The 11,426-nt window shown below is 52.9% G+C and overlaps 1 protein-coding gene across 5 annotated transcripts in view; it reads right to left on the bottom strand.

Annotated features, from left to right (window-relative positions):
• Positions 1–5,842: 5,842 nt before the first annotated feature.
• The window catches only part of LOC138754664 (pre-B-cell leukemia transcription factor 2-like), a 40,792-nt gene continuing 35,208 nt past the window's right edge, over positions 5,843–11,426 (bottom strand). For 4 of the 5 annotated variants that reach the window (XM_069919272.1, XM_069919273.1, XM_069919270.1 and 1 more), the window contains exon 9: positions 5,843–10,896. In XM_069919272.1, the coding sequence (XP_069775373.1) occupies positions 10,804–10,896 (93 nt within the window). In that variant the 3' untranslated portion in view covers positions 5,843–10,803. The remainder of the gene's footprint in view (positions 10,897–11,426) is intronic. The other variant, XM_069919274.1, reaches the window with a different exon arrangement.

Below are 11,426 nucleotides of genomic sequence, written 5' to 3'. Positions count from 1 at the left end.
TGGACCCTGGGGGAAAAGCTGTTGGTCTGTTCCCCGTAAACCTCACCCTCCCATCCCCTTTGCTCTGGGGGAGAAAAACCCACCAATGTCTCGATCCGGCCCCGCCAACACTCTCGTAGATCTTTTCTCACCCTTTCCAGGCTAAGTACATTCTTTCTAATGCAAGGTGAACTGCAGTCCGCCAATGTACTGCAGTAAATGTTTCCGCACCTTGATGGAGGGTTCAGGCCCAAAACGTTGGTTATGCGTCTTTGCAGAATAAAGTTGGCTGTTTGACCGGCTGAGTGAACCAGCGTTGTGATTTAAACACCCGCAAAATGGGGGAAGCAAGACCTTGTTTTCCATCTGGGCCCCTCATTAACGTTGACTTCTCCAGTTTCTGCCTGCCCACTCCCTGTTCCCCCTTCCTTCTCCATCCCTCCAGCCCTCCAACTCCTTCCCTCCCCATTCACAGAGCCGTCCCCCCTCCCCGTTTGCTGCCCTCCCTCCCTTATTCACCTATTTCCCCCTCTCTGAGGGACCTTGCTCCCCCCCCCACCCCTCCTCCCCCCCACCATTTTGTCCGGGCACCTGCTGACATGTTCCTTGTACCTTGATGAAGGCCTCAAGCCCGAAACATCGGTCTGTACCTTTATCTTTGTGGATAAAGTTCACTGTTTGACCTGCTGAGTTTCTCCAGTGTTGTAAAAAAATGTAGACATACAACCCAATAACAGGACCTTCCGGCCCAAGAGGCAAATTTACACCCAATTAACCTACAACCCCCAGTACATTTTGAAGGGTGGGAGGAAAAAGGAGCCCCCTGGGGAAAACACACACAGGGAGAACGTACAAACTCCTCAGAGACATTACGGGATTCAAACCCCGTTCCTGGTCGCTGGCACAGCGCCGTGCTAACCAGGCCGCCCCCAGTGTTTACTTCAACCAGGGTGTTACTGACCTTCGTGCTTTACTCCTGCAATGTCCAAGTACAGCCTCACTCATGTTCAAATTCATTATCCACAAGACAGAAGTAGGCCACTCTGCCCGTCGAGTCTGCCTTGCCATTTAATCATGAGCTGATCCATTCTCCCACTGCCCATCCTTCTCCCCATATCCTTTGATGCCCTGGCTAATCAAGAACCCATAAATCCCTGCCTTAAATATACCCAATGACCTGGCCTCCACGACCACCTGTGGCAACAAATTCCATAGATTCACCACCCTCTAGCTGAAGACATTCCTCCACATCTCTGTTCTAAGCGGACACCCTTCAATCCTGAAGTTGTGCCCTCTTGTCCCAGACTCCCCCACTGTGGGGAACAACCTTTCGACATTGATTCTGTCCACATTTTTCAACATTCAAAATACATCTCTGAGCTGCCCCCTCCTTCTCCTCAACTCCAACATACATGTACACCAGATGAAAGAGGTGCTCACACATACACAACCCTCGTCCAGGTGCCTTGCTGTTTGGCGAGGGCGCCCATGTCTCTCCATCTGAATCACAGCACATAATCAGCACAGACGTACATGAAGATAAAATTGTGTTGAAGTATATATTCAGTAAAACTGCTTTTATCTGGAATACAAGCAACCGGCAGCCTTGAGAAAATGACAAAAAAAAGTGGAAAATAAATAGATAAAAAATAAAATTGGCCCATCTTGATCACACACACACAGAAATGCATACGCATACACTCAGACAAATGCACACACAAATGCACACGTGCACACACACACACACACACACACACACACACACACACACACACACACACACACACACACACACACACACACACACACACACACACACACACACACACACACCCCCAGAACGTCCTTTAAATCTGCCCACCTCTGGGTCAAGTCCCCTTTACTTATCATTCATACCTCACTCACACGGTAAAGACAAGATAGTGTTTCTCCTGAACCTTGGAGCAGATTTACATAAATGTTGGTTTAAATAGAAGTTGAATATTAAAATATTAAGACGTGTCCACGGTTCACCATCCACATCTGTTCTGGGAATTCAGAAGCTTGTTGGCTTCAGGGGTAAAAACTGTTGCCCACTCTAGACGTCAGGGCTCGAGAGCTACGGTCCCTTCTACCAAATGACAGAAGGGAGAACAGTTTACGTGAGGGGTGTGTGGAGCCCTTCACCTGCATCGAGTGTTGTAGGTGTCCTTCATGGAGGGAAGAGAGGCCCCAATTATCTTTTCCGCTGACTTCACTCTCCTCTGCAGAGTCTGGTGTTCCGGGGAGGTACAGCTTCCAAACCAGGTGGTGACGCAGTTGCACAGGATGGTCTCAATACGTCCTCTGTAGAATGTAGTGAGGATGGAGGGAGATGGACTTCCCTCAGCTTTTGCAGGGAGTAGAGGTGGACTTTCTTGGCTATGGAGCTGGTGACCGGGTGAGGTTCTCCGCCAAGGGCACTCCAAGGAACTCTCAACAGCGGAGCCGTCAGTGGTCAATGGAGCGTGCCCCCTACCCTGGGCCCTCCTGAAGTCGACAAACATCTCTTTTGCTTCATTAATGTTCAGGCATCACTTCCTCTGGCAGCTCCACCCCCCTCACACCCACCACCCTCAGGATGGAAACGTTCCCCCCTCAACCCATGTCCTTTCAAGTTAGAAACCCACCCCCCCCCCCCCGGGGGAGAAAACACAGTCGCCTTTTCTCTACACCTGTCAGGATTTTCTATAACCACGTGAGGCCGCCTCCTTGAACCTGCTACACTCCAGGGAGAAAGGTCCCAGCATTTGAAACCTCTCCTTGTAAGTCAAGCACAGACTTGTTTCAGTGACGAGAAGAGCGAAGTTTTTCTTTCCAGTCTGCAAGCATGAAACACAAAAATCTGCACGGATTTCCCCGTTGCATGACACCCCCCCCCCCCCCACATTTTTCTCACTTCTGTGTTACCTACCTAATGGTCTCTTCAAAGATCCTATCAATCCTGCCTTGACCACCATTCCATGCACCCAACCCTCTCTGTGAAGCTCGCACCTCTTACACTCACCTCCACCCCTAACTTAGTCCCAAGCACCTTAAAACTATACCCCCTTCACATTGGCTATTTCAGCCCTCTGGCCATCCACACGATAAACACTTCATCACGTTGTCTACCTCTATTGGGTCACCCAATTTCTCTCAACCTATCCTCGTGAGGTGGGCTCTACCATCCTGGTGAATCTCCTCCACACCCTCTCTATGGCCTCCACATCCTTCCACTAGTGAGGTGACCAGAACTGAACACAGTGTTCCAAGTGGCTGGAACATTGACACACACCTTTTCTCTCACCCTCTGCTCCTCTCGGCTTATCGTGCTCCCAAAACCATCTGCCACCATTGTTCCAACGTTCCTCCCCGTGTCTTCCTGGGTTTTCCCCAGGGTGGGGCTCCGGTTTCCTCCCGCCATCCGAGATGTGCTGGGGGTTGTAAGTAATTGGGCGGCACGGGCTCATGTGTCGGAAGAGCCTGTTTACCACGCTGTCGGCCTACAGGGAAACATTGGGTCAGCATGACATCAAGAGACGAAGGGTCTGCACCGTGCTGCAGTGTTCTATGTTCTGAGGCGAAGCATCTCTCGATTTCGGTGCAAGTAACATTCTGATTCCAACGGTGTGGTCTGCATTCCAACGGCAGACTTCTCTGCCTGACCCCAGCTCCTCAGGCAGCAGGAGGACGACAGTGAAGAAGGTACATGGGAGATTTATGTGAGCACTTTTTATGGACAGCCCCACGCTGTCCTTTTGAAGACACATCAAATAAACAGACTGGAGGCCAGGCATCTTCATGACACATTAATGTCCTTGCCAGACAGCAATTTGATTGGGAAATATTTACTGCCCATAAAAGTAATGGCGACCCTGGGATCTGTAAAAGGGACTCTATTCCCCTCTGTACCAGAGAACTTACCTTTCAGATCGCAACGTCGAGGATCTGACATCAGAACCCAGACTGGAGGGTGCGAGGCTATAGGGAGGGGGTGCTGGGATTCTGGGGAGAGAGGGAGGGCTTTGGGCAACGGGGTCCCTGCTATAACACGGTGCACATGAGGGAGACCTCGTCCTCAGCGGCCCTCGATATCACCGGGGGATTTCTTGCCCCGGCCAGGCCAGAGATTGCTGGCGGGAACCACAGCCTCACCCTCAGGGAGGGGTGCCGGGGGGGGCAGGTCCGGGTGAAGGATGCCTTCAGTCCACCCGAAACCTGTTGGTCTTCCAGTGCACGGAGACGTTGGTGAGTGAATGCTGCCAACTGGCACATGAGAACACTAGAACTAGGAGCAGGAGGTGGCCATTTGGCCCATCGAGCCCTGCTCCACCATTCAATGAGATCACAGCTGATCTGATCATTGGTTATCTCTATCCACCTGCCTTTTCCCCATATCCCTTCATTTCCTGACAATGTAAGAATTGAACCAACCTTGTCTTAAATGTATTTACTGAGGTCACCTCCACTGCTTTAACAGGCAGCAAATTCCACAGATTCACCGCCCTCTGGGAAAAGCAGTTCTGCATCTCCGTCCTACTCCCCTGAATCTTGAGGCCATGACCCCTAGTTCTGGTCTCCTCCACCAATGGGAACAACTGATCGACCTCTATCTTATCTCTGCCTTTCATAATTTTATATAAGATCTCCTCATTCTTCTGAATCCCAGCAAGTACAGTCCCAGACAATTCAATCTCTCTTCGTAGGTCAACCCCTCATCTCTGGAATCAACCTGGCGAACCCCCTCTGCACCCCCTCCAAAGCCAGTCCACCCTTCCTCAAGTAACACATATTCCAGGCTGCTGGAGTATGTGCTGAGAGACACACTGTGGCTTGATGTGGCCAACGTGGGCAAGGACCACGGTCTAGAATCCTCCTGTTACCGGGCACTGAGGGGCTGAGACCGAGGGGAAGTCCCTCAAACAGGAGATGAGATGGACCACCAGGAAAGGGGATGGGTCGCCGGGAGAGGGGACAGGTCACAGGGAGATGGGACGGGTCGCCGGGAGAGGGGTTGCATCACTGGGAGAGGGGACTGCACACTTGGTGGCCAAGTTACCATGCCTGAAGGCCACAGTCAAGTATCTGAGACCAGAGATGCGCAGAGACCAGAAACGTGATCCATTTTCATGTCTCTGACTATAGGAGGTTTTATAAAATATAAGGGACCTGGGATCCTTGTACGGGACGGCCCGAAGGTAAACTTGCAGGTTGGGTCAGTGGTGAAGTCAAATTTCAAGAGGAATATAAGAGCAGGGATGTGATGTTGAGGCTTTATAAGGCACTGGTGAGACCTCACTTAGAGAATTGTGTTCAATTCTGGTCAACTCATTACAGGAAGGATGTGGAAGCTGTGGAGAGGGGGCAGAGGAGATTCATCAGGATGTTCCTGGATTGGAAAATAAGTCCTATGAGGCACGGTTAGCAGAGCTGGGACTTTTCCCTATTTAGAGTGAAGGATGAGAGGAGACTTGATAGAGATCGACAAGATTCTGCGAGGCATAGATAAGGTGGACGGACAGTGCCTGTTTCCCAGGGTGGGATCAGCAAACACCAGAGGACGCCTGCACAAAGTGAAGGGAGGGAAGTTTAGGGGAGACGTCAGGGGTATGCTTTTTTTTCCACACACAGAGTTGTGGGGGCCTGGAATGCCTTGCCAGGGACAGTGGTGGAAGCTGGAACATAGGGGACATTTAAGAAACTCTTAAGACAGCCCCATGTATGGAAAAGAAATAGTGGGTTACGGGGTAGGGAGGGTTTAGTTTTCTTTGTTAAGAATATGTAGGTCGGCACAACATCGAGGGCCGAAGGGGCTGTACTGTGCTGCCATGTTCCATGTTTAAACAAGACACAGAGATAAAGGTTGCATGAAACAATAAGGTTTATTGAAAGCAAATCAATGGTTACTTAGCAGCACAGAATGGCGGCCTAACTCTGGTGGAGAGACTCTGCTCTCAGCCAAACCCTTTACAAAGTGTCGTCTACAAACAAAACTAGAAGCTAGGCCGACTCTTGGCTTGTTCACCAAAGTCCGGGAGATCTTGTTGCCAAAAAGTGGGGCCCGTGCTACCGTGGGACATCTCCACCTCCTCCTTAATGACCCCCAAGCCCCAGGGACTGGGGCCAGGGCCTGTGGAGAGGTGGCTGGGTAGAGGGAGGACTGGTAGGGGTGGGGGGGATTTACAAGATGCCTGTTCCTCTCCTCTCCCGATAAAGCCAGGGTCCTTCTTGCACCAGTAATCCTCCATCAACCTCTCCCCCCCTCTCTCTACCTCCCACCTCTCCACCTTTCCTCCCTCCCCAACCCCTCCCTCTTCCTCTCTCCACCTCTGTCACTCTCCCCCTTTTTCTCCCTCCACCCCATCTCCATTCCCCTCTCCCCTCACTCTCCAACCTTCTCTCTCAGTCTCTGTCCACCCCCCTCTCCAAGCCTTTCTCCCTCTCCCCACTCTCCATCCCTCTCCAAACCCCATTCTCCCTCCCCCTCTCCAAGCCCCATTGTCTCTCCCTCCCCTTTACTTCTCACTCCCCCTCCCTCCCCTCTCCCTCCAACCCCCATTGTCTCTCTCCCCACTCTCTCCAACCCCCATGGTCTCTCTCCCTCTCCTTCCCACTCTCTCTCCCTGCCCCCCCCTCACACCCCTCCCCATCCTTTCTCTGCCAAGGACAATTTGAAATGGAAAAAAAAACAGCGATTCCAGGGCCCACGGTTGGCGAGAACCAATCTCTTAAAATGTGCACATTCATATCATAAAGCGTAACAGAGAATACATTGAAACAAGGAAAGAAATACCAACCAAAGTAAAAATATTAAAAACCAGAAATCATCAGGAGTTTCAAATCTGACCAATGGGGCTCAAGTTGAGGCAACGTTCCTGGCCAATCAGGAGCTTCGAGCTCTTGGACACCATTTCAGCATTGGTGAAGGAACCTCGTATCTCGCACAAGCCCCCCCCCCCCCCCCCATCAGCTTTCCTCCTTCCGTGCTGCAGAAAAGCCTCTGAGATCCCATGATGGCATGGGGTTCCATTTTGGAGATGCCGCCATTTTGTTTCAGCGCCTTGACTGGAAATGCTTTGAAACAGTGGAGGCTAGCTCTCACCACAATTCCTTGGAAGCCTCTCACTGACAAACTGAATCCAATGGACAAATCCCCACCCCCCTCCATGGAGTCCGGATTCCCAATGTAACTGCAGGTGACAGGCATGTTTAAGCCAACAGGAAGTGGGAACAGGAAGTGAAAGCCCGACAATGGCCTTCCTGGAGATAGCCAATACCTCTGAGCTGCGGCAGTCGCCACAGTAACGCAGAGGGCACTTCTACCTGGGCTCTACCCTTGCTCAGGGTAAAAGAACACACCCCCCCATGTCTGCCTTTCCTTCCACTCCTCACCTTGCAACCTATTGAGGGTGGACCATCCCCCCCCTCCTTGCTTGACAACCTCAAGCTCAGAAGTAGGCGGAGCGTGGGGGCCATTCGGCCCATCGTTACCCTACTCCCCTCGCCCCCACTGGCTCCGCTCTCAGGAGAGGAGGGAAGTAACCCCAGGTGTTGGCTCCGTTCTCTCAGGAGAGGGGAGGGAAGTAACCCCAGGTGTGGCTGGGGTAGGGGAAGGGTTCCAAAGGGCACAGGGATGGGGCTGGAGCTGGCAGCTAGGGTACCCCTGTGTCCTCGAAGGTAGCTCACCCCGATTTGGAACTCCAAATCCTCCTGACAACAGGGAACAGTTAGAAGGGGCTGAACAGATGCCAGGCTCTTTAGAGCCTGTTTTAATTCAGCTGGAATTGATTTAATCAATTTTATTGCTCAGGGAATTTTGAATTCTGTGATGTCTATGGATGATACAAGTCAGGGACTATTTCTATGGTTGAAACGGATCGGCAGGCAACGAGCAGGGTGCCACACTGCAGGAACGACCCCACCCCCGCCCATCTCCAGATGAAGGGCCGTGCGTTTAAACCATCCGATTTTAATCGCCACCCTTCACCTGGGGAAGTTCAAAGGTCGCACCTAACCTGGGCCGCCAATCACCCGGGGTGGGGAGGCTTCGCTGGTATGGGGCAGTTCACCTGGGGCATGGCTGACCGGTGCGGCCAGTGTGGGGGAGGGTTGGGCAACAGAGGGCAGGGCAAGGCAGGCCATTCCCACTCCCCACCTCCCCCTTCCCACTCAGTTAGCCCTTTGAACTCGGGGTTCCCATGTTCCGGGACTGGTTTTGTACCCAACTACCAGGTGGTTTGTAGTACATCCACAGACCCAGTCTGGAGTGTATATTTTTAATTTTTTTAAAAATAAATTTTGACATACAGAGGCCATTTCGGCCCACGAGCCTGTGCCACCCATTTATACCCTGTTAACCTACACCCGCACGGTGGGAGAGAGCAGGGATACCCCAGGCAGACACAGCGAGAACGTACAACCTCCTTTTCACGGGCAGTGCGGGATTCGACTAACCACTACGCCAGCCGCCCCATCACGAGGGCTGAAAGGCACCCAAAGGCGACACGCGTGCGCCTTTCGCGTGGGAAGGGGCCACTGGCCAAAGCCAACACCTGCAGCACAGAACCTTCCCCACCCCCCAAAACTAAACGTGAGAGAGGCACCTCAAATTGGGTCCCGCAGTGTTGATCCTCTTTGAGCCCCCGCCTGCAGTAAGATTTGAAACACCCGAGTCTCTGATTTACAGGCCTGAACACATTTCAAACAGCGTGCCCTCTCCCCCCCCTCCTCTGGTTTCTGCCTTCAACTGAAAGTGATAACGCGCTATTTTGTGTTTGGCTGGAAAAAAAATCCCACTTTACAAAGAAAACCGATATCAAAGGTTCTAGTGTGAATGTCAGAGGTAGTAAATGACTGTTCTAAATCTGGTAAAAGGTGTTCATACTGTATGAGCTTGCATGAGGTAATAAAGCCATTTTTATTTTATTTTTTTGATTGGCTAATCATGTACAGAAACTTCTTTCTACAGTATATACAGCGCGCCCCCGAGAGAGCATATCTAAATCGCTTGGTTAAAAAATTCACTGTGAAAACCCAGTCGTCGACGTGGGGCAAGATCAAATGCGTTAAAACCCAGCGAGAGACCCGGGTTAAAAAAGAGAGGTCTCTCGCCGCTCCCCGCCCACCCCCCGATTGCACAGCAGGGAGAGGCGGACCACGCAGGATGGACCTTGAAGAAGCAGGGGGAGGAGAGGGTGTGGTTGTGGTTCTGGAAGGTCGATGTGATCCCCACCCTGCCCCCTCCTTCCAACGCCCAGCACCGAAACCGCGGATTTTGGGGAAGGGGTGGATCCTGCCAACGAGATGTGGTTCTCGAGGAACTTCCTCCCCCTCTCCCCATTGCCGTTCTCTTATGACCTTAACAGCCAACTCGAGCAATACTGCCCACTCCCTCCAACCTCCACCCCCCACCCCCCACCGCCCTGTGTTCCAAGAATATTCGGAGGGATCAATGGCAAGGTCAGGTTTGGGGACGAGAACTAGAGGTCACGGGTTAAGGGTGAAAGGTGGCATGTTCATGGGAGAACCATTTCAGGCACAGAGGGTGGGAGAGTGGAGCTAAAGTGGAGAACGTGGCTCGATCTGATGTTTGAGGAAAATTTGGTTTTGGATGGGAGGGGTATGTACTGTGCGCAAGTCAGTGGGGTGAGGCACAGACCAGGTGGACCATAGGGCCTGTTTCAGTGCTGCATGGTTCTAAGGGACACGGGTAGGTGGGAGGAGCAGCACGGGAATGTTGGGCCGAAGGGCTTCATTCCGCACTGCCCGGGGGAATGGTGCAGCAGCCCCCTGGGGCGTGGGAAACCCAAAGGAGCACGTGCAAACTCCGCACAGACAGCGCCGGAGGTCGAGATGGAACCCAGGTCTCTGGGTGGCAGCGGCACCTCCTTTGACTGGAGGGGAATAGCCGGAGGGTGGGAGGGGCTGTGGGAAGTCATGGAGATCTCCACCCTACCTACTCCTTTCCTGTCCTTGGGTGCCGCTCCCGCCCAGATTGGTGGGCTCCTGACTGAGTGGGGTTGGGGTTGAGAGAGAGAGAGAGATAAAAAAAGAGTTCAGGAAGCTTCAGGAGGAAAGGCAGAGAGAGAAACATGGAAGAGAGCTGGTAGGAGAGAGGGAATGTGATGGAGGAGGGACAGAGAGATAAGAGTGGGAGATAGAGACAACAGGGTAGGTGGAGAGAGGACGATGAGAGAGGTCAGGAGGAAGAGCGGAGGGGATGGGTGGCGGGATCAGACGGCTGAAGGTAGCGAGAGGGGGAAGGGTATACAGCGGTAGAGGAAGAGGACAGGGGACAGAGGGAGAGTGGGGGTAACTGGGGAGTGGTAACGTGGAGGGAGAGGGGCAGGGGGGAGAATGGGGGTGTGGTGGGAAGGACAGAGCTGGGGGGGGAAGCCACAATGCAGTTTGTGAGTGGCAGCTGCCCTCTCCCACCCAGACTAAGTGACGAACCACTCCCGCCCCCCCCTCCCCCGCGGTACACTCCGCGCGGAGGCCGAATCCAGGCCAATCCCTCCCCCTTCCCTGGCTTACCCAGCCCCTCCCCCCCACACCCCTCTCCCTTGTCATCCACACCTCCCCTCCTGCTGCTAGGGGGGGGGGGGGGGAGGGGTGGTCATGGAGCAACCTAACGCAGGCCTGTACGCGGCTCTGTTACGTGGACCTGGCAGAGGGAGCACCTCTCTCCCTCCACACTGACGAGCCAGGTTTCACAGTGAAACGTACAAGGAGATAGGTTCGTCTCAATATCACCCCCAACTTCCAAAATCCACCTCTCTCCTCTCTTCCCCCATCGGATGAGGGAATGGTCCAGGCGACGGGAGATCAATTCGAGGTGTCGGAGTGCACGCTTCCGGGTCCTTCTGTTGGTGATGTCACAGAGGACGGGGTGGCTGCATCTTGCCAACCTCCATTAGCCTGGTGTCAGAGGGGGAAGAGTTAGGAAGTGGGTAGCAAAGGTCACAAAGTCCACAAGTCAATCCATCCCACCCTTGACCTCACAGAAGCCCCATCCTTGACCCAACTCCAGCCTTAACCTATCCCAGACGTTTCATAATCCAAGGCCCTACCCTTGACAGAACCCAACCCCTACTCTTGATTGAACCCAACCCCTTCCCTTCATTGAACCCAACCCCTACCCTTGACCGAACCCAACCCCTTCCCTTCACCTAACTCAAACCCCTACCCTTGACAACCCAACCCCTACTCTTGATTGAACCCAACCCCTACCCTTGATTGAACCTAACCCTACTCTTGACCTAACCCAACCCCTACCCTTCATCAAATCCAACCCTACCCTGGGTAAGTCCAATCCAATGCTCAGTTAGTCAGAGGTGTGATGTCCAAGATATAGGGGGTTGGAGATGGACGTATCAGTCTCCCTCCAATGGAGCACCCACCTCACTCTCTTCCTCCCTGGACCACCCTCACACCTCCCTCCAATGGAG

This window comes from Narcine bancroftii, chromosome 2 (assembly GCF_036971445.1).
Source record: "Narcine bancroftii isolate sNarBan1 chromosome 2, sNarBan1.hap1, whole genome shotgun sequence".
NCBI classification, from domain to species: domain Eukaryota; kingdom Metazoa; phylum Chordata; class Chondrichthyes; order Torpediniformes; family Narcinidae; genus Narcine; species Narcine bancroftii.
This window is presented reverse-complemented; position numbering and strand designations above follow the sequence as displayed.